Here is a 21,264-nt window from a genome sequence, read left to right as displayed (position 1 = left end):
GTTGGAAGTTAGTTTTAAACAGGAAACTACCTAATCTGGGAGACCAAACAGAAAAATAAAAGAGGCATATAGTTTAACAGTAGAGAAATCCTATTCAAAACAAATTACTACCTCAAAACATATCTAATAAAATAGTAATAATAATAATAATAAAAATTATAAAATACACTTTTGGGGTCTGGATGTTACATTGGTACTATTCAAAAAACTTGTTATGGTGCAATATAGCCTAGAATCAAACAGTATTTTGGAATATCGTATCTGTTTAGCAGAACCACCAAAATACGTCAGATGTTCTGAATAATAGTAACTTTAAGATTTGGAGAACTTAATGGAACCTCTTAAATGCTGCTGATTGATATGCTTGGTAGGGGGAATAACCCTTATAAAACAAGGCACTGTAAGGTCAAAATACCATAAAGCTATGTCCTATCATTTTCAGAAAATGCGGCTTTAACATGGCTGATTGGTTAAAAATGGTGTATGACTTCCTCTAACTGATGTATGTACTTGGGATAAGGTTCTGCTGATCTAGCTTGTCTCTTTTGGTTTGTGAAAAGGGATGATATTGATATTCTATTGCCCTTTTGGAAATTCGGTGACGTGCTTTTCTTAGTTAAATTTGTATAGAGGCATAATTAGATAATAAAGAGATTAATATTGCATTTAAACGATTTTGTGTATCTGGGCTAAAGCTCTTGTATTGAATGGAGATAATCTTCATGATTTGCTTTTAGTCCACTCTAGTTCCTAGTTTGTATTTAGGTGTTTTCTCTTGTATACGTCCTGTGTACTTGGGCTATGCCTATTTACTTGTCAATAAAAAATTTTTATTACTTATAAAAAAAAAATTGCATTTAAACAATATTAGGTAATCACAGAACTGCAGAGAAAAATTACCCAGTTGCTGTTATGAGTTAGCAGCTACTTTTAGGAAGCTGAAATTACTTGTGTTTCTGTTGTCTATGTTGTGAAGTTTTATTTTATCGGCTTTTGAATTTTGACATGAACATATTTTTGTTGATTTTCTTCTACTAAATGTTAGAGTTGCATGTAACAAGGTGCAAGATGTACCAAAAGTGGAAACCCACTGTAAAAGTAAAACGAATAATTTTAACATATAACATTTAGTGACATACTGTTAGAGAAGGCAACAATTGGGTATCTAATAGCAAGCTGATGGGGTTTGGGCATTTATAGGTTGTCTTTGGTTTTAAATAGTGATACACCAAGGCATTCATCTGATGGGGACTGGAATAGTTTTTCTATTTAGGCAATCAAAACTTTAACCATTGTTGTAATTTGGGTAATTCTCATTCTCGATGCATCTTTTGCTGATCCATTTGCCTATTTTTGTGATAACTAATTTTTTTTCCCATTCCATTCTCATGTTTCATTTGTACTTGCAAGAATCTTTTCATGTTTGGTGAGACTCCTGTTCTGATGTTGAAATTAGTTAAATTCTACATAAATGCCTGTTACGACAGTTTTGCTAAGAGAGGGTGACACTTATAAGTTCAAGTTGTTCTACTTCATGGTCTTCAAAAGTTGTCATAAATCTATGCCGAGACTATCTTTAAAAAACAAAAAACACTAGATGGAGCAACTTTGAGCTGCCCAAGAGTCAAAGAACTAAGTTACATGTCTAGGAAAGAATCATGACTGAAAGTTGTAAAGGAATGAATTCTACTTAGTACAGAGAAAAAAAGGAGAATGCATGTTAACTGAAATATATAGCATAAAGATGTCCGATAAAATGTAGTATCTTCATAGTTTGATCCACCAAAAAAGAAAAATAAAAAAGAGAGTAAAATGGCAAGAGACATATAGTATCTGAAAGTTTTGTAGTATCTTCATAGTTTGATCCACCATCGACGGTGGCCCAAAAGGTGCTGTCTGTGGTTCCGATGGTAGATCCAGTGATGAGTCTCAGTGTTTTCTCACCGGCTGTAGTAGAATCTCAGTCACAATCGACACAAATAGGGCCCCCAGGTAGGGGGAAAGGGTCTTAGGCTACTTCCTCGTTGACAGTGCTAAAATCCCATGGATCGAGGGGTTTTGGGGACGATGTGCTGGTGATTTCTACTCCAACGAAAGCTTCTGGGCAGCGACAGGGGGCAGTGAAGCCCCTTAACTTCTTGTCTAGGCTTGAGGAACTGAACTACACTCTCCAGGTGGTGAATAAGGAGGTAGAGGTGGACCCTGTACTATTTTGTACTTTTTCTCCTTTGCTCACAACAGAGGGTGTGCCATCGGATTGGGTGATTTAGAAAGTGAAGGATATTCAGGAGTATGTGGGGATTTCATGTGACGGATTCGAGGAGCAATTCAGGGCACTACTCATTGCTTTCGAAGAGGGTCAAGTTCAATCTCCTAGATCTGCTGGTGGAGACACCAGATTTAGGCCTCCACTCACGTGTGTATGGGTGTCGGAAGAAACTTGCTCAACCACTTAGCTTATGGTTGGGTGATTGATTGCAGGCTTATTGTGATTTGTCAACTCGACAGAGTTGAGTTTTTCTCCCACCCTGGGAGAGTTGATGAGGACATCTCCTATTATTGTTATTTTGGTTATTTTACTCATGTTTATTTTATTTTATTTGGGTTTGTATTAATGGGTTTGAGCTTTAGCCCATAGACTTTCTAGGGTTTATTTAGGCTTTGTGTTATTTTACTATTTAAATACTTGTAATGAAAGATTGAAGAGTCGTTTGTGGAGATTAAACAATTGAGCACTTGTTACAGCCGCCATTGTTCCAACCTCCTTTCTCTGTCTTCTTCTTCTCTTACATTTTCTGGCTTCTTTTCTTCTCTGTTCTACTATTGTCCTGTTTCTCTTTCTTATTCCACTATTATCCTACATCATCCGCCTTTAGGAAAAACAGGGAACTGAAGTGTTTCACTTGTTCAATTAACTATGATGGAAGGGAGGGGAGTACTAGCAAGGGTAGAATCAAGGGAAAAGCTGTGTCGATCCATGAAGCTTAGAATCCTCTCTTGGAACATTCAGGGATTGAAAGTTGGACATTGTGTGTCTGCAGGAAACCAAAATGGAGTTCATGGATCGTAGCACCATCGCTAGTATTTGGGACTGTCCATATGTGAGATGGGTGTACTTGTCATCCAAGGGAGCATCCGGGAGTATCCTTGTCATGTGGGATTTGAGGGTGGTTGAATCTATTGAGGAGTGTGTTGGGAATTATACGGTGGCGTGTATGTTCAAAAATGTAGATGATGGTTTTTGTTGGGCTTTTGTTGGTGTATACGGTGTTGGTTTATATGGGCCAAATGTGGACAATCTTAGGAAGATGTTATGGGAGAAATTAGCGGGATTGGACAGCTGGTGGAATTTGTCGTGGTGTATTCACTGTACTTGGTCTAATAACTGGGCTTGGTCTCGCTTGGATAGATTTTTGGTGTCCCCTCTTGGGAGGCACATTATTCTACCTTGCTTCAAAAGAGATTGGATAGAGTATGCTTGGATCACTACCCTGTTGTACTGGATTGTGGAGGCATTAGCGAAGGAAAAAGATATTTTAAGTTCAAAAATATGTGGCTGAAAACCAAGGGTTTTGTAGACAAGGTGAGGTCATGGTGGTCCTTGTATTCCATTGAGGGATCACCGAGCTTCGTATTGGTGGGTAAGCTGAAAGCATTAAAGAGGGACTTGAAATTGTGGAATATTGAAGTTTTTGGACACATTAATGATAAAAAACTGTCTCTTATGGAGGCACTAAGGGGTTTGGAGGAAAGGGAGCTGAATGTTCATCTTTCGTTTAAGGACTCCTGTAGGAAATTAGCCATAGCGCTATTGAGGTGATTTAGGTTGAGGGCCAAGTTTACTCGGATGATGATGCTGTTAAGAACCTAATTGTCAACTTTTATACAGATCTTCTTGTGGAAAAAGCCTTTTGGAGACCAAAACTTGATGGTATGCCTTTTGAGACTATTGACCAGCTAAGCTCTACGTGGTTGGAGAGAGAGTTCGAGTCGGAGGAGGTTTTTTGGGTGATTTGTGGGATGGCCAAGGATAAAGCCTCGGGTCCGGATGGGTTTTCAATGGCTTTTTATCATGATTGCTGGGAGGTAGTGGGTGAAGATATTATGTAGGTTTTTCAGGAACTATACACCTTTGGGAAATTTGAAAAAAGTATTAATGTGTCTTTTATTGCTCTTATCCCTAAGAAAGTTGGTGTTGTGGATATGAAAGACTTTCGGCCTATTAGTCTTATAAATGGAGTATATAAGATCATCTCAAAGGTGCTCGCTAATCGCATGAACACAGTTATTAGTAACATTATTTCAAAATCTCAAAATGCTTTTGTGAAGGGGAGACAAATTCTGGATTTGGTATTGATAGCCAACGAATGCTTGGATTGTAGAATTAAGGAGGGCATACCTGGGCTTTTGTGCAAGTTAGACGTGGAAAAGGCTTCTAACCATGTTAATTGTGACTTTTTGTGTTATTTACTTGGGAGGTGTGGATTTGGGGATAGATGGATATCATGTTTGCTTCTCGGTTTTGTTGAATGGAGCACCGGAAGGATTCTTTAATAGCTCTAGGGGCTTACGGCAAGGGGATCCACTCTCCCCTTTGCTATTTTTTGTTGTTATGGAAGTACTAAGTTGAATGTTGTGTGTGGCGATGAATGGAGGTTTTCTTGTTGGATTTTCAGTGGGTGGGGTTTCTATATCTCTACCTTTTTTTTGCTGATAACACACTTTTGTTTTGCGAGCCGCATAATGATAATTTGCAGTATTTGAGGGCTGTACTACTATGTTTTGAAGTGGTGTCAGGCTTGCAGGTAAATCTCTCAAAGTCTAAAATGGTTCCCGTGGGTGGTGTACATAATATCCAAGACTCGGCGAATATCTGGGCTGCAAGGTTGCTTCGCTGCCTTTGAAATATCTTAGCATCTTATTGGGGGCTGCTTTCAAGACAAAAACCATTTGGGATGGTGTGTTAGAAAGAATTGAAAGATGATTGGCTGGGTGGAAACGGATATATTTGTCCGAAGGTGGTCGTTTGACTCTTATCAAGAGCACTCTTTCTAACCTCCCTACATATTTCTTATCCCTTTTTTCATTACCTGCTAGTGTGGCTTCTTGTATGGAGAAAATTTTTCGAAACTTTCTTTGGGGAGGCATGGGGGAAGAAATTAAGTTCCATCTTACGGGGAGGGATAAAGTTTTCTTACCAATTAAATGTGGTGGGTTGGGGGTGCGCAATGTGAGGGTCCTTCAATAAAGCACTTTTGGGGAAATGGTTGTGGAGATACCATAAGGAAGGGTAGGGTCTATGGCAATAAGTTATAGATGCTAAGTATGGGAGTATGATGGGGGATGGTGTTCTAAGGAAGTTAGAGGGTCACATGGTGTGAGCTTGTGGAAAAAATATTAAAGCAGGATGGGGTAGATTCTCCAAGTGTTTTAGATTTGCAATTGGAAGAGGTGATAGAGTTTACTTTTGGCATGATGCTTGGTGCAGTGAACAGGTCCTTAAGTAGGTGTTTCCCATGCTTTACCAGATTTCCAGCGACAAAAGAGGCTGTTGTGGCTGACTTAATGGTAATTTCTAATGGTGTTGTCCATTGGGATGTAAGTTTCTCGAGAGCTGCTCATGATTGGGAATTGGATATGCTTGCTGATTTTTTCGACTCGCTATATGCAATATCGATGGGCAGTGAGACGGAGGATAAAATGATCTGGTTTTTGAATGTAAATAACAAATTTTTGGTGCGCTCTTTCTACAAGGCCCTCTTGGGAGTATCTAATGATCATACTTTTCCTTGGAAGGCTATATGGCAAAGTAAAGTACTGCCTAAGATCGCTTTCTTTGTATGGACTGCATCTCTTGGGCGGATGCTCACGTTGGATAATTTGAGAAAACGTGGTCTTATCATAGCAGATTGGTGCTTCTTGTGCAAGAATGATAGGGAATCAGTGGATCATCTCTTGTTACATTGTGAGGTGGCAAGGTGTTAATGGAATGAAATCCTTAATAGGACAGGGTTGGCTTGGGTTATGCCCAGAAAAGTTAGGAATATTCTGGGGTGTTGGATGGAACTAGGGGGAATTCACAAATAGCTGCTGTGTGGAGAATGATCCCTTATTGCATTATGTGGTGCTTGAGGCTATAGAGAAATAATAGGTGCTTTGAAGACATGGAGCGTTCTGTGGATGAGTTGAAGCGATTCTTCTACAATACTTTATTTTCTTGGGCTTCAGCCTTTATTTGTAAAATTTTCATGACCTGCTTGTATACTTCTGGTGTATTCTATTACTATCCTTATTTCAATAATATTTTACTTTTACCTATAAAAAAAATATTTCCTACTTCAATGGCGGTTAGCAAATCCATAAATTGTTCTTCAAAACCTTCACACTCAATCCCCACACAACGCTGGATTTCCTGCACCTTATTCATAACCTAGTCCGAATAGTATGCTGACACGGTGGTAGAAACTTCAGGGGTATAGGCTCCCCATCCATCTCATGCCCTTCCATTGATGCCCATTGCGAGGCCACCAGCAGCCCTGTCTCCTCCTCAGCAATAGAAGACCTCTTAGAGTAGTCAAATGTGGGGCTAACATTAGTGGTGGCCCCAAAACCTCTCCCTCATTGCTCCTAGACTTTGAAAATAATACTCGGTCGACATCCAGAGGCTGGAAACCCTTCGCCAAAGAAGATGCCACTTGAAGCTCAAGAGAGGACTCTTCCTCACTGTTCGTCGGCCTTGTCTGTCCTTGTTGGGCCTGAGATCCAACAATCAACGGTGCGGCGTCAACGTGACACCTTTCTGGTGCTACTGGCGGGACACTACCTTCATCGTCTCCACCAACTGGATCACTGTTGAAGGTTTCTTGGTAGGAGCAAGGGTAACGGAATGTTTTCCCGCACGATTGGCTATTTCCCACTTGTGGAAGGCCTAGCCTCGCCCCCCTCTCTGATACGCCACATGGGCTGGGCTCCTATCTTTGCCTTGCCCTTAGATTGCCCCACGAGCTGAGGCGTAGAGACTCGGGCCTTTTCCATTTGATTTATTAACTGTTGCCCATCCACACGCTTAAGGCCCACGTTTTTTTCATTAAGTCCCATGGATTGGGGCCCTTGCCCATGCCCAGTCTTGTCAAGCCCAATAGTCTTTTGGATCGCGTAGCCCAAACCCACCTCTTCTTCTTCCTCAACGCACTGTATCAATATATTAACTTGTTCTTGCAGTGCCGCTAGTTATGCTTTCATATCTTTCAAAGTACTATGCACGCCACCTCCTGAAAAACCGACAAAGGACTTGCCACCGCCATCGTTCCATTGTGTACGTACTGTACGATTGAGTTGAGGAGCCATTTTAGTTGTATGCCCGTTGTTATGTCTCACGGTAGTTTTGCGTTGACCTGGCCCACCACCGTGCTCTCTAGATTGCACTGGCGACGGCGTTTGCACTAGTGCCTTCCTGTACAAGCGATTTTACATTTGAGCCTCCACCATCGGCAACCTCTACGATATCTCACCTCTATTATGGTTCACGACTTCCTCCTCCGACATGGCCTCCCTCATCGTAGCAGCCATCCTCCTCCATCCCCTCCCCTCCCCTCCATTTCTTCCGGTATGAAGATAAAGTTTCATGCTCCACCCCCACTATATTCCACTAGCGCCATGAATCTACCACGGGCATTTGAACACCTATGTGCCATGAAACTTCTAGCACCCTCTCTAGCCGTAGTGTAGAAGTCCTTTGTCCCACCCCTCAGACCTCCTCCAGCGTTCTGATAAACCAATGCTCACCAGTGCTTCCAAGTCTCATCTCCTTCACTATCTTCCAACTCCTCTCTGTTATGAGCAAGGAGCCTCCATCCTTCATCAGAACAAACACCTTTGATTCTATAACTAGTTGTTTCAGGACCCCCATGATCACACTAGCTCACCTACAACTCTCTGTTCAGCCGTAAAACTCACCATTAAGCCCCTCAGACCTCAAGGTTAGGATCTTGAGAGAACTAATGGGTAATTAAAAAATCTTGTCCTACCCCTTACTGTTGCACTATATATTACTCAACTCACAATTGACATTTATACCCTCCTGGGGTAGACCCTCTAACATCCGTTTTTGGATGGGGCTTCGGATCTAATTTTCCTGTGTTGTGTTCACTTAACTCTAGATCTTCCACTTCATAGTATATTTCTATGCCCCCTGGCCCCCCTGCAAAAAAATAATAAATAGATGAATAAAGAAAAGGAAACATCCCTCCTGTATTGTATTACATTTTGCTGGCGATCTGTCTAAGCAAAAGATTATTTTCTTAGTGAATTTTGATGTTGTTTGTTATGACATTCACTTTTCATGCCAAATGCGTGGTTACCTGACAATGCAAAAGAAAATTTAAGTTCCTTTTAGGCTGTGTTTGTTTTGGCTGAAGATATTTTTGTGGAAAATGTTTTCATCTGTCTTTTTGGAATGGGTGGAAAGTAGAGGTCAATGGAAAAAGGACTAGTGGGTTAATAGGCAACTCTTGTGTCTCTGTGGAAAATGAGTTACCCCTCTCGAGGGCGTAAGTCATTTCTACCCCTTCACGCATTCCTCTGCATCTAGACAAAAGATAGATGTTGTCTTCTGCTCAAATAAAACATGTGACCCCATATCGTTTTATTTTTTTCTTAAAAATTTAATTACATCTTTTTTATTATAAAAATAAATTTTAAAAATACAATTTGCTTTTTATTATAAAAATATGTTTCTTATTTGTTAAAAAATATTTAATTATTTTTCTTTAAAATTAACTTGACATTGGCAGTCTATGATTGGGTACATGTTTTACGTTAACTGTGACATATGAGAAAATTAACGGATTATTCTATTTCTATTAACTGTAATTGTATGACTTCACAAATAATATTTTTGATTCATCATATTTATATATTTTAGAAATATAATAAAAGAAAGGTCATACAATTAACCCCAAAGGTTGGACCAAGTGGGAAAGGCCTTGATCTTGGGGTATCACTCCCTTCAAGGTCCAAGGTTCAACACTTCATGGGTGCAAACAATCCTTTGGGGCTACACTCCCTGGTGAAAAGCCAGCGAGTTAACTAGTTCTGTGTAAGGAAACTTCCAAGGGCGCGGTGCACGAGACGGGGGTTTACTCTGCAGAGGTGGGTCCGAAGGACTCTGCCTTGGAGAGGTTTTCCGACCAAAAAAAAAAAAAAAAAGTCATACAATTACAGTCATGATTTTCAATAGATGCAAACACTGAAAATTCTTATTCACATCATTTTCAACATGCCAACCAAACATCTGAAAGTCAACAATTTTTTCAGAAAATATTTTCATCTGAATACATTATCTGTTTTTCCTCGTTTTTCATTGAAACAAACACAGCCTTAATTTCTCATTTTTCTTTCTGTACGTCCATGTCTATGCAGGTTTAAATGTTGAAGTTGATAGAATCCTGGAGATTGCTTGCATTATTACCGATGGAAAACTAACCAAGACATTGGAGGTATGTTCTTATTCATAGGTGTATTTTCTTGCATACTGTTGTTTTATTTTGTTCTTGTTGTATTCTTATAATATTTTTATTTGAAAAAAATATTTTTCTTTCAAACATGTGTGGTTATGTGCTTTTGTTTTCTTATTTTTTTGGCAATACGATTTCAACTTACCCTATAAACTTGCCTTATATCAAAGTTGTTATCTAGTTTCCTTTTGACTAGATTATTGTAGTTGTTCAAGGTGTAATGAAATGTACTTCCACAGCCAATTGCTAATCCATTTGAGAACCTTCTTTCAAGCCTACCTTGCAGCTTGACAACTATGGGGGTTCTTGACGATGGTCGGGGGTACTCAGCTTTATGCATTTTGGTCTAAATTATAGTTACCTGTCCTTACAGCCATATGTCATATACAATGCACATCCTACCATAGTGCCAGGAGAGCCGGGCTTGCATAGCTTGCAAATCTAGTTTACTAACAAGAAGGCTTTTTGGTGTATGAGCTAGATAATTAATCTAACCATTTTCTTGCTTGGTGTGCAGACTTGCACCTACCTTAATTTCTTGCTTTGAATTGCCTGTCAGCTCTTTCTACCTCATTCCAACTGCCTTATATCTATTTACCTCACTCCTTAGATTCAGTGATTGTTTGTTGCGAACTAAAGTTTAAGAGGTTAAACAGAAGGAAAAACTTGATTCTGTTGATGATACAATGGATAAGGTATTATGCCATATTTTCTTTTTCTGCTAAGGTGTCTCTCTTGCATACTTCCTCTGTACTTGTAATAGACATGTTCTCCTAAAGCAAGCATGCACATGAAGATTACAGTTAAAAATGAGCGTGAAGATAACATGTAAAAATTTGGTGAGAAAAGCTTTTGGTTGTGCTATAGTTGTCACAAAAAAAAAAACAGAACTCTACTATATCATCATCAATCAATCACATATTGACTAAGAAGTATCATTACATCCATTATTCTTCTATCTTATGTTTCAAATTATTTTTCTTCTTTTAGGGTCCGGATTTAGTCATCCATCAAAGCAAAGAGAATTTAGATAGGATGGGTGAGTGGTGTCAAAACCATCATGCAGCTAGCGGTAAGTGGTGCATATGTTGGTTTGACACTTGTAAATTGTCTTTCTATCAGCCATATTTTCTGTGTATATCATGCAGGGAACTTCTTTCTTTTTTCTTTTCTTTTTTAATCATGCAGGGAACTATAACTAATGGTTTAAAATAAATATAGGGTTGACAAAGAAAGTTCTCCACAGCACAACTTGTGAAAAAGAAGCTGAAAAGCAGGTGTGTTAGAATCTTACTAAGTGGTGAAAGTTACTCATATTTAATTCTCTCTTATTATGTATTCATTTAACTAGCATGCGAGCTTAATTTAACTACGTTCAATAGCCTGGACAGGATTATGTTATCTCTCTTCATATGGAAGATATTGAGATTATAGTTCTTTTTATGCATGTCTAGAATCTTTAAATGTGTGTTGTTTATGCTACTTGGAAGAAAATTGTTTATGCCAGCTCAAGATAAGTGGGTAATGTTGACATCACCTCCAATACATCATGGAACTTCCTGCCAACTACTCAATTAGTGGGTAATGTTGCCAACTTGTCCCACAAAAGAAGGGTAATGTTGCCAACTTGTCCCACAAAAAACTTCTTTTGCGATCACAATTAGGCTCGCAAACACCATCAAAAGCCCAAGAAAAACTGTCTTTGACATTTCTATAGGAATAAGCCAATGTATAATCCCCATAGACTCCATCACTTTGTGATACCCCGCAGTAAGTATAGGTGGGTGAATGAGATCGCATATTACATGGAAGAGAGAAGTTCTTGCTCTTTACAATGATTCCAAAAGGTTTCATTGTACCATTGATTGATCATTTTGGAGCATAGGCCCCATATTTGGCAAAGTTTTTTTCTTTTTTTTGATAAGTAAGAAGATATTTTATTGATATAGAGATAGACATAGTCCAAGTACACATGAAGTATACATGTGACTACACTTATTTAGGATTTAGAAACAGTTACAAGGAAATCATGGAAGTTAAGACCATTTTTTTTTTATTGGCACCAGGTGTTCGAAACAGCGTCCCGACTAATCCTAGGGGTGCACAGGCCCTCGGCAATGAGTTTTCCGCAAGTGCACCTCGGGTAATTCAATGGGAAAATCCTCCAGTCCGATCGCCCTTAGAGATTGTTTGCGTTAAGGATATTTGAACCTTAGACCTAGGAGGAGCATACCCCTAAGCCCAAGACCTTTACCACTTGAGCCAACCCCTATAGCAATGGTCCACATAAATAAAGTCTTCTAGAAAAATCTCTTAAACTCTTCCAAAGAGCGCTCACGATCCTCGAAATTTCTAGCATTTCTTTCACTCCAGATGCACTAAAGTAGACAAATGGGAGCCATCTTCCACCCAATTGCAATCTGTGGTGTCTCCATGATCCCTCTCCAGCTAGCTAGTAGATCAGCCACCCTCCCCGGCATGACCCATGCTAATCCCACTTTGCTGAAAAAGTAATTCCATATGGCCCTTGCAAACTCACAATGTAGAAGTAAATAATCCACTGTTTCACTGCTATTTCTGCACATACAACACCAGTCAATGAGGATAGCCCACGTTTCCATAGATTATCAATAGTCATAATCTTCTGTAAGGATATTGTCCAAACAAAAAAAGTAGCCCTAGGAGGTGCTTTACTCCGCCAAATGCTCTTCCAAGGAAAGTGATTACTAGCTTGAGTAGTGAGAGTCTCATAGAAAGAGTGTACCGAAAATTTTCCTTTGCTGGAAGGCTTCCACACCAACTTATACACCAATGCATCAACAGGTCCAATGGGGTATAACAAGTTAAAGAACTCAACAAGGACACCTACTTCCCAATCATGTGCCTCCCTACTGAGGCTAACATTCCATTGCTGCCCACCATTACTAATTTTCCACAAGTCAGCCACCAAAACATCTTGTTCCTGTACAATTGTGAAAATAGAGCGATAGGCATCCTTAAGAGCCATATCTCCAACCCAAACATCATGTCAAAAATTGATTCTATTGCCATCCCCCATACACAGCCTAGTGTTGCTAGAGAAAGACCACCAACCCCTCCCTGTACTCCCATACTTAGTATCAATCACCACCTTCCATAATGTTTCCCTTTAATAATTTTATCTCCACAACCATAGCCCCACTCCATATCCCCTCTAACTGCATTAGAGCACCAACCCACCACCCCTCATTGGAGAGCACACCTTATCCCACCCAACTAAATGAAACTTAAACTTGTTGCCAAGTCCACTCCACAAAAAATCTCATTGGAGCTTCTATATCCGAGAGGCAACACTAGTTGGAAGAGGAAATAATGACAAGAAATATGTGAGAATGTTTGAGAGGGTACTCTTTATTAATGTAATCCGACCCCCTTTAGACAAATACAATCTTTTCCGCCCAGCTAGCCCACGCTCATATCTTCTCTAACACCTCATCCCAAATAGTCTTGGCCAATGATGCTCCCAACGGAAGGCCAAGGTACTTCATAGGCAGCGAAGAGACCACACAGCTCAATATGTTGGCCAGCCCCTTGACATTGCGCACGAAACCCAAAGCAACCAGCTTCGTTTTAGAGAGATTTACCCTCGGGAACTGTTAAAGAAACCCACGTGATCACAATTCACCAAAACCAAGAAACGAACTATTGACACACAATGCCCCATCCACACCCTCCATCTCTCCCCAAAACCACATCTCCTCAAAAAATAAAAAAGGAATTCCCAATTAATGTGATCATAAGCCTTCTCCATGTCTAATTTCATAAACTACCTGGGACTCTTGACTTGATCCTGCTGTCCAAAAGTGAAAAATTCATGACAAACCCGCATGACATCCTCTTTCACCACCTCCCAACAAGTTTGAAAAATGTCATAGTAAAAGTATCAGGGCCCGGAGCTTTGTCCCTGTTCATTTTCCTAACTACTTGTTGTACCGCTTCATCTTCAAAGGGTCTCTCAAGCCAAACCATACTTGTCTGATCACTGGCCTCAAAAGATAGACCATCTAATCTAGGCCTCCAATCAAACGGTTCCGAAAGCTACTCTTCAAAATGTCCAGCATTATGATTCTTGATCATTGGTTGGTCTAAAGATACACATCCATCTATGGTCATGGTCTTGATGGCATTATTCCTCCTATGTGAGTTGGCAACCTGGTGAAAAAACTTTGTGTATTTGTCCCCCTCCCTAAGCCACAAGGCCCTTGACTTTTGCCTCTAAGAAATCTCCTCTATTAGGATCACCCTTTCTAATTCTGAAATGACATGGCTTTTGTGGGTGTTCTCTTCTTCTTCACCCTCCAATCTTTGTAACTCTTCGAGTAGGGTCTTCTTTTGATGTTTGAAATTGCCAAATACATGTTCATTCCACAACTTCAAATCCTTCGTCAAAACTTTCAATTTACCGGCAAATATGACGCTCGGAGTACCCTGTGACTGATATGAGCTCCACCATTTTCTAATCAATTCCACAAACCCATCAGTTTTTAGCTTCATGTTCTCGAATTTAAAGGGCCTTTGTCCCCCCTTGGATGCCTCCATAATCCAACAATATAGGAAAGTGATATGAACATAATTGTGGTAGTTTTTTCTGGCATACATCTGGAAAATGCATCTCCCAAGCTAGGGATAGTATCCACCATTTTCTAATCAATTCCACAAACCCATCAGTTTTTAGCTTCATGATCTCGAATTTAAAGGGCCTTTGTCCCCCTTGGATGCCTCCATAATCCAACAATATAGGAAAGTGATATGAATATAATTGTGGTAGTCTTTTCTGGCATACATCTGGAAAATGCATCTCCCAAACTAGGGATAGTATCCAATCTAGACCAGGCATGATTATTAGACCATGTAGATGTACCCCCAATAAGAGGGATGTCCATAAGATCCATGTCGAATATGAAATCAAAGAATTCAACCATTGCATGGTTTTGTCGCCCCTGATCTCTCACTTGGGAACCTTGTTACATTGAAATCCCCACCAGTACATCATGGGGCATCCCACCAAGTACACAACCCTGCAAGCTCTTCCCATAATAACTGCCTCTCGGTATCCAAATTAGGACCATAAACCCTAGCAAATGCCCACAAAAAACGATCTTCAAAATTTTTAAACGAACACCCCACCGAGTATTCCCCAACAAACTCATTGAGATTCTCCACTACCCTTTTATCCCACATTACCAAGACTCCACCCGATGCCCCGTTCAAATCTAAATATGACCAGGCTACGTACTGACAGCCCCAAATGCTCCGGATAATACTTGTGATAAGCTTCAATTTAGTCTCCATCTAACAAATGATGTTCACCTTCCATTGTCTTAACAAATATGGGTTGCATGGGGTGGGGTGGTGAACAAATATGGAAAGGTAATGTGGACTGTATGCAGCCACATCAGATTGGTGGGTGATGACTCTGGGATAAGTTGTCATGATTTATGATGCGGAGACTGGGCATTCAAGGGAGCTTTCACAGAGGCATATGGTATCACAAGTGTGTAGCAGACTTTAGTGGCTGAATTATTGGAATATTCCTATGGCTCTTTTTAGTGGAATATCAGTCCTTTCAGATAGCTCATTATTGGGAAGCTGAAGCCGTCACAAAATTTTTAATCACTTGTACTTTCTAGATTATGTCTTGGTCGTGTAGATGAGACTCTATGGACACCTAAGAAAGGAAAGTTTATCGTCTGATCATTCTATCTGGTTCTTGTACCTTGGGATTGGAGTTCTTGTTATTTCCTTGGATGAGTGTTTCGTGGATAAAAGCACCTCTAAGAGCATCTTTTTTTTTTTTTTTGTTTCAACAGCTTCCATAGGGAAGATCTTTGCCATCAATAACGTAAAGATATGTCATATCATTGTACCTGTTTTGTGCTGTATATGCAGAAAGAGGAGATAATATGTAGTCCACCTTTTACTACACTGTGAGGTTGCCAGAGCCTTATGGAACAACTTCTGTGGTAGAGTTGGGTTGTCATGGATTATGCCTAGAAGGATAGTAGACCTCTTTAGAAACTGGAGAGAGTTATACGGCATTCCCCAAATTGCAAGAGTGTCGAAGATGGCTCTTATCTGCTTAGTGTGGTGTATTTGGAGGGAAAAGAATGATAGAACTTTTGAGGGCTCTTGGATGACCTGGATCACAAACTGGTCCAGTTTGCAGAAATCAAAATCTGAGCAAGAAATCCCCTATTGACAATATTCTACTCGAAACTGATAAAAATATAGGATGTGGGGTCCATGGCTTTTTAAATATTTCAAATATTTTATGCAGATTCCCTATTTTTGCTCTGTCAATAGAAGCCGTATCTTGGGCCCGGAATAAAGATACTCCTCTATTGAGATCATGCATATCGAGGACAAGACCATGAGCAGACAATGGAAGAACTTAAAACCTTCTTCAATACTTTGTTTCTGTTGGCATCTGTTATTGATTTTAATGTGCCGAGTCTTCACGATTTCTTGTATGTTTTTCTATTCCTAGGTGTTTTCCTTGTAAACATCTTGTGTACTCGAGATAAGCCTTTTTGCTATTCGATATAATGTTCAATTGCCTTTAAAAAAATGCATTCATACTTATGGGCCCATGAACCGCATCAATCTGGACAACCTACCACTTAACAGAAGCAAAATCAGTGTGCTTTGTTGTGTAGGTTATCTGGTGAATGGTCGTAGTTTTTGGTCACAAAGGAACCTGATGGTGCCAATCTTGTATCAACAGGATTAATCACTATATATTTTTTAATATTCTACATGTTTGTGTTTGTACATATTTTTTTTTTTATAAGTAAGAAAGAATTTTATTCATCGAATGAAATAGGCGCAGCCCATGCATACAGGAAGTATACAAAAGAAAACACCTAATTACATTCTATAAAGAAGGAAACGAAAACAGAAAATCATGAGCTGAATCTCCATTAAGCACTAAAGCTGAAAACCATTGAAATAAAGAAAACACAAAGAATTTCCAGATTTCATCCATAGTGCGCTCATTATTAAAACATTTCTCGTTTGTACGTATTGTTGATAATTACATCCCTTTTTCTCTTTCCATTCTGGCTTCATCTAGAATCAGATTTTGTAGGTTTGAGTTTTCATGCTTTACTAGGCCTTCTATTATGGTGTAAATGAAACTTCAAAATCTTAAAACTCTAGTTGAGCTGTTCATTTTCTGTTTTGGTCCTTTAGTTATTGTGATAATATACTTGAACATCGCAGGTTATGGAATTTGTAAAGAGAAATGTTGGTACATACACACCCCTTTTGGCAGGAAATTCAATTTATGTGGATTTTCTATTTCTCAAGGTACATCTTACATATTACAGTCTTTTACTATTTTTTTTTCGTTTACCAGCTGTTTGGCCATTTGAAATACATTTATAAAGTTTAATTAAAAAAAATACATTTATAAAGCATAGTTATTTTCACTCAAGTCATGCGGGCTGCACACACATTGTGATGGACATCAAAATTTCTTTGTATGATACTTATAAAAAAAAAGTTTGTTAGTATGATTGAAGCTTGAATGAATGCCAATGTTTAGTTGTTGATAAGTGAAGTAATATGTGGGGAAAGTGATACAACTTTCCTTTCATATAACTAGCAGTGAAAAGGCTAATGATGTCAAATATATAAAACATGTGCAGAATCTAAAAGACTTGATGAGCCACAATGTCCGATAAATATTCTTTTGTTTTCTTTTGCACCTCTGAATATGGCACAATTAGTTCAAATTCTTTCAAAAGCAAATGCTTTGGAATATTCCATTCTTGTAGCAGCCGAAAGAAAGAAGGGGAATCATTTAACGGTGACCCAGCTAGCGTTTATGGGTGTAGAATGGCAGCCTTAATATTGAAATACTTAGCACTGCCTTCGGGGGCAGTGCTAAGTAAGTGAAGCGTAGACTGGATGGGTGGAAGCAACTCTACCTGTGAAAAGGTTACTGGCTAACTTTAATCAAAAGCACTATATCTACTCCCCACCAACATAGTACTTGTCATTGTTCCCTATCCCAGATAGCACAGCAAATAGTATTGAGATGTTTCGATGGGATTTCTTGTGGAGCAATATTGCAGATATTGCCAAGAATCATCTTGTCAACTGGACTAGGATGTGCACTTCAGTTACCTTAGGAGGGTTGAATTAGAAATTTAGGTGTTTAACCATGTCATACTCGACATTATGACAATTAGAAACCCGTTATCTTTATTCAGAATGTTGAACCCGCTACATCGTTGATTGGAGGAAGAGAAACCAGGGGAACGACATTATCCCCAGCCACAATACTCGACTGTGCCCTCGACTCTAAATCTTCCCCCACACGGGGCACCAACGCCAATTCTGAACCTTCCCCCACACGAGGCACCAATGACAAATCCTTCCCGCCCAATGGTTGCTCAACATCTGTATGGTTGTCCCCTCCATTTGTTACCATTGCAAATTCCTCCCCTCCATCAACATTGTGTGTATTAGCTCCACCCCTCGACGATCCTTGCCGTGCTGCTTCCTCAAGAGGGGAAGCACTACCTTCTGTTGCCCCGTTTGCATCTTCTAAAAGAGGCTCGACTGTATCTTCCAAAATACTCGAGACCTTGGAGGGACCCCCGTCTTCAACTACAAATGAACCCTGGACAAAAGGACCAACTTCATCTGCAACTGGTGCCTGAGACCCTACAGCTCCCTCAGAAGGCATAGTGACATTGGCATGAACAAAGATGCCAGCGTCCAACGATCCAATCTTCGACACACCCTTTGCCTGCACACTTTCCGGCACACTTGTACCTTCGGTCATTGATCCACTTTAATCATTAGATCTCTTACATAATCCATAACTCCCTTCAATTGGGATTTGACATCCCACAAGACTCCCTCCAACTCACCCAATGTCACCTTAGATCTTTTTGTCTCGTACAAGTGCATTGCCCTTTCTTTCTACAGTTGAGCTGATCTCGGCCTGACTACCCACTAGTGACCTCAACACCGCTGCGTACGAAGCACCTTTGATTGAGGAAGGCCTTCCCACTGTTTTTCTATCAACAAACTCCCCACTTCTAGTAGTGGCTTTGGAATCAGTGACACTTAGAATGGATTGCAGAAAACCTTTCCATCCAATGCCATTTGCGCCCTCCGGAATTACCAACAAACCTTTCCTCCTTCCATTTCGGAATTCAGAGAGTTGCAGAAAACTACCCCTTGCATTAACATGATGTTGAATGCTAAAAACTCCATTAACCATCCTTAACTCTTTGAAGAAACCTTCATGGCAGTTAAGTTTTAAACAATCATCAATCCCTTTAGCCACCCACGAAGCTGTCGTCCCCCCCTAGATACATGAACTTAGCTATCCTTTTGCTACATTCAGAAATACGAAAAATATTACCTCCCTCTTTCGTAAAAACGAAAGTTTTTTATTCAACTTTCAACCAACTCTCTCATTCCAATTGGGACGAAACCGCATCGTGCTTCATCGTCATTGTCAAACCCACTGCAAATCTGTTCCCACTGCTTTCTATTGTTCCCGCTTCATCCTCTTAAGGTTAAAAAAAAAAAAAAAAAGATTTGAAGGAGGCCCTGAGTTAATGGATTTTTTGCCAAAAATCCCTGAGTTATTGGAGAAAACTACCAGTCGCCGGAGGATGACCTACGCCGAAGGCCCACAAGATGGTCGCCGGAGTCCGTCGAAGCAATCTGTATCGGTGGCTAGTGGAAAGGCTTAAATCACAGTTTTGCAGGAGGAGGTAACGGAAGAGTAGCAGCAAAATCCCAGTCGTCGGAGAAGCACTGACGTCGGAGACCCACAATGGAGTCGTCTGGGTCAGTCGATCAACTCTGTGACGGAATCAAAGTGCTCGGTGGCCGACGCCGTCAAAGAAACACACAGAAAGAGTTTGCCGGCGAGGAACCGACGCCGACGGCCCTCAGCAAGGATGCCGGGGCACGTCGGCCTCGTCTGTGACTGCGGCGTCCCTCTTTGATCGATGGTGGGTGGGGGTGGCGGCGGGAAGTAGGGTTAGGATTTCTCTCAACTCACTGTTCACACAGGTTACGGCTTCGTACGGAGAGGAAACTGTTGCAGAAAGCAGCATGCCCCTAACATCACCAATATTACAATTACATAATTGCCCTTAGTTATAAAAATATTAATTTATCAACACTCTTCCTCAAGCTGAGGCAAAGATTTTTTGAATGCTTAACTTGTGTAAAGTTGTGTGAAAGACCCGACCGACTAGTCAATACTGTTGTAAAAATAATTCTGCATGCAATGTCTCCTGTTAAATGTTTCTCAACTTTGACGTGTCTGGTTTGATCAAGTTGGAGTGGATTATTTGAAATGTTCATCGCAACTTTATTGTCACATGACAACCTCATTTGATCTTTAAATCTATTCAAGTCCCTTAAATGGTGTTTTTAGCCATAATGGTTTACCTATTCCGCATGCCATGGCTCGAAAATTCAGCTTCTACACTTGATCTAGTGCGTACTTGCTTTTTTTTCCCCATGTCAGGTAACAAGTTACTTCCCACAAAGGTACAATTCTTTGAAGTAGATCTCCAATCTGTAACTGAAGGATACACCCATAGTTATGGTGTGGTGAGTGTATGAACTCTTTTGGAGATTGCATGAACTAGCTCACTATATTAACTAATTGGCAATGCTTGGATGAGTGCGGGCCAGATAAATTAGTCTTCCAACCAATTGTTGTATGCCTTTATCCATCATATGACTCCCATAATTGTAGTACACTGGATTGAGGAAAGTGGTGAATGGGATCCCATATGATTTGAGAATGAGAAGTTTTTGCTCTTTATAATGATTTCAAGGAGCTACAATTGTAACATTGAGTAGTTGTTTTGGAGTATATCCATATATGATTTAGGTTTTCCTTGGGTTGTTACAAATGGCATCAGGTCAAACTCAACTAGAAGTGTGGGACATGAACTGTGTCACCTATCATGAAATGGCCTAACAACGTGAGATAGTTTAAGGGGGGAGATTGGGAAGTGGTGAATTAGATCCTACATTGCTTGGGAAGGTGAAGTTCAGTCTTTATAATGATTTTGAGGAGCTTCAATTGTAACCTTGACTAATTTGTTTTGTGTATAGGCCCCCATATGGCTTGGACTTTTCTAGAATTGTTAAAATCACCTTCTCCTAGCATCCCTGTTTCTTTGAGTAGATTGAGAACATATTTTTGTTGGGAAATAAAAGTACCATTTTCTGCTTAACCTCTGTTGCTAAACATTTTCCTCACTTTCTTTCATGCGTTGTCTACTCCCTTTTCTTGTTCTACTGCTGGGATGTCTTCCATTTCTATTCCTACTTCTCTTAGGCGTTCACTTGGATGGGTTGGAAGAAATCTATGGAGGAAATGACTGCTTTGAATTGAAATGGTACATGGGAGGGATCTGGTTCCATTGCCCCTGCTAAAAAAATAATTGGATGTGAATAGATGTATAGCTTCAAATACTGACTTGATGGACAAGCCAAACGTCTGGAAGCCTGATCAGTTGCAACAGGATAGGCACATACTTATGGTGTGGATTTTGAATAAACGTTTTCTCTGGTGGCTGAAGCTTCTATGTTCTATCTCTTGTTGTGCAATTTCATTAGTCATTCTATCTCTAGCTTGTGTTACGGTAGTATATGTTGACAATATTGTTTGGACTGGTAATGATACCAAAAAAGTTGTAAGAGTTGAAGCAGTTTC

The 21,264-nt window shown here is 40.0% G+C and overlaps 1 protein-coding gene across 2 annotated transcripts in view; it reads left to right on the top strand.

Annotated features, from left to right (window-relative positions):
- Positions 1-21,264, top strand: part of LOC108989697 (oligoribonuclease) — a 36,874-nt gene that overhangs the window by 10,341 nt on the left and 5,269 nt on the right. For both annotated transcript variants that reach the window (XM_018963404.2, XM_018963405.2), the window contains 4 exons: positions 9,421-9,497; positions 10,506-10,587; positions 10,737-10,792; positions 16,776-16,862. In XM_018963404.2, coding sequence (XP_018818949.1) covers positions 9,421-9,497; positions 10,506-10,587; positions 10,737-10,792; positions 16,776-16,862 — 302 coding nt within the window. The remainder of the gene's footprint in view (positions 1-9,420; positions 9,498-10,505; positions 10,588-10,736; positions 10,793-16,775; positions 16,863-21,264) is intronic.

The sequence above is a fragment of the Juglans regia genome, chromosome 14, assembly GCF_001411555.2.
Source record: "Juglans regia cultivar Chandler chromosome 14, Walnut 2.0, whole genome shotgun sequence".
NCBI classification, from domain to species: Eukaryota; Viridiplantae; Streptophyta; class Magnoliopsida; order Fagales; family Juglandaceae; genus Juglans; species Juglans regia.
The sequence above is the reverse complement of the archived record's forward strand: the minus strand, read 5'-3'. Positions and strand labels throughout refer to the sequence as shown.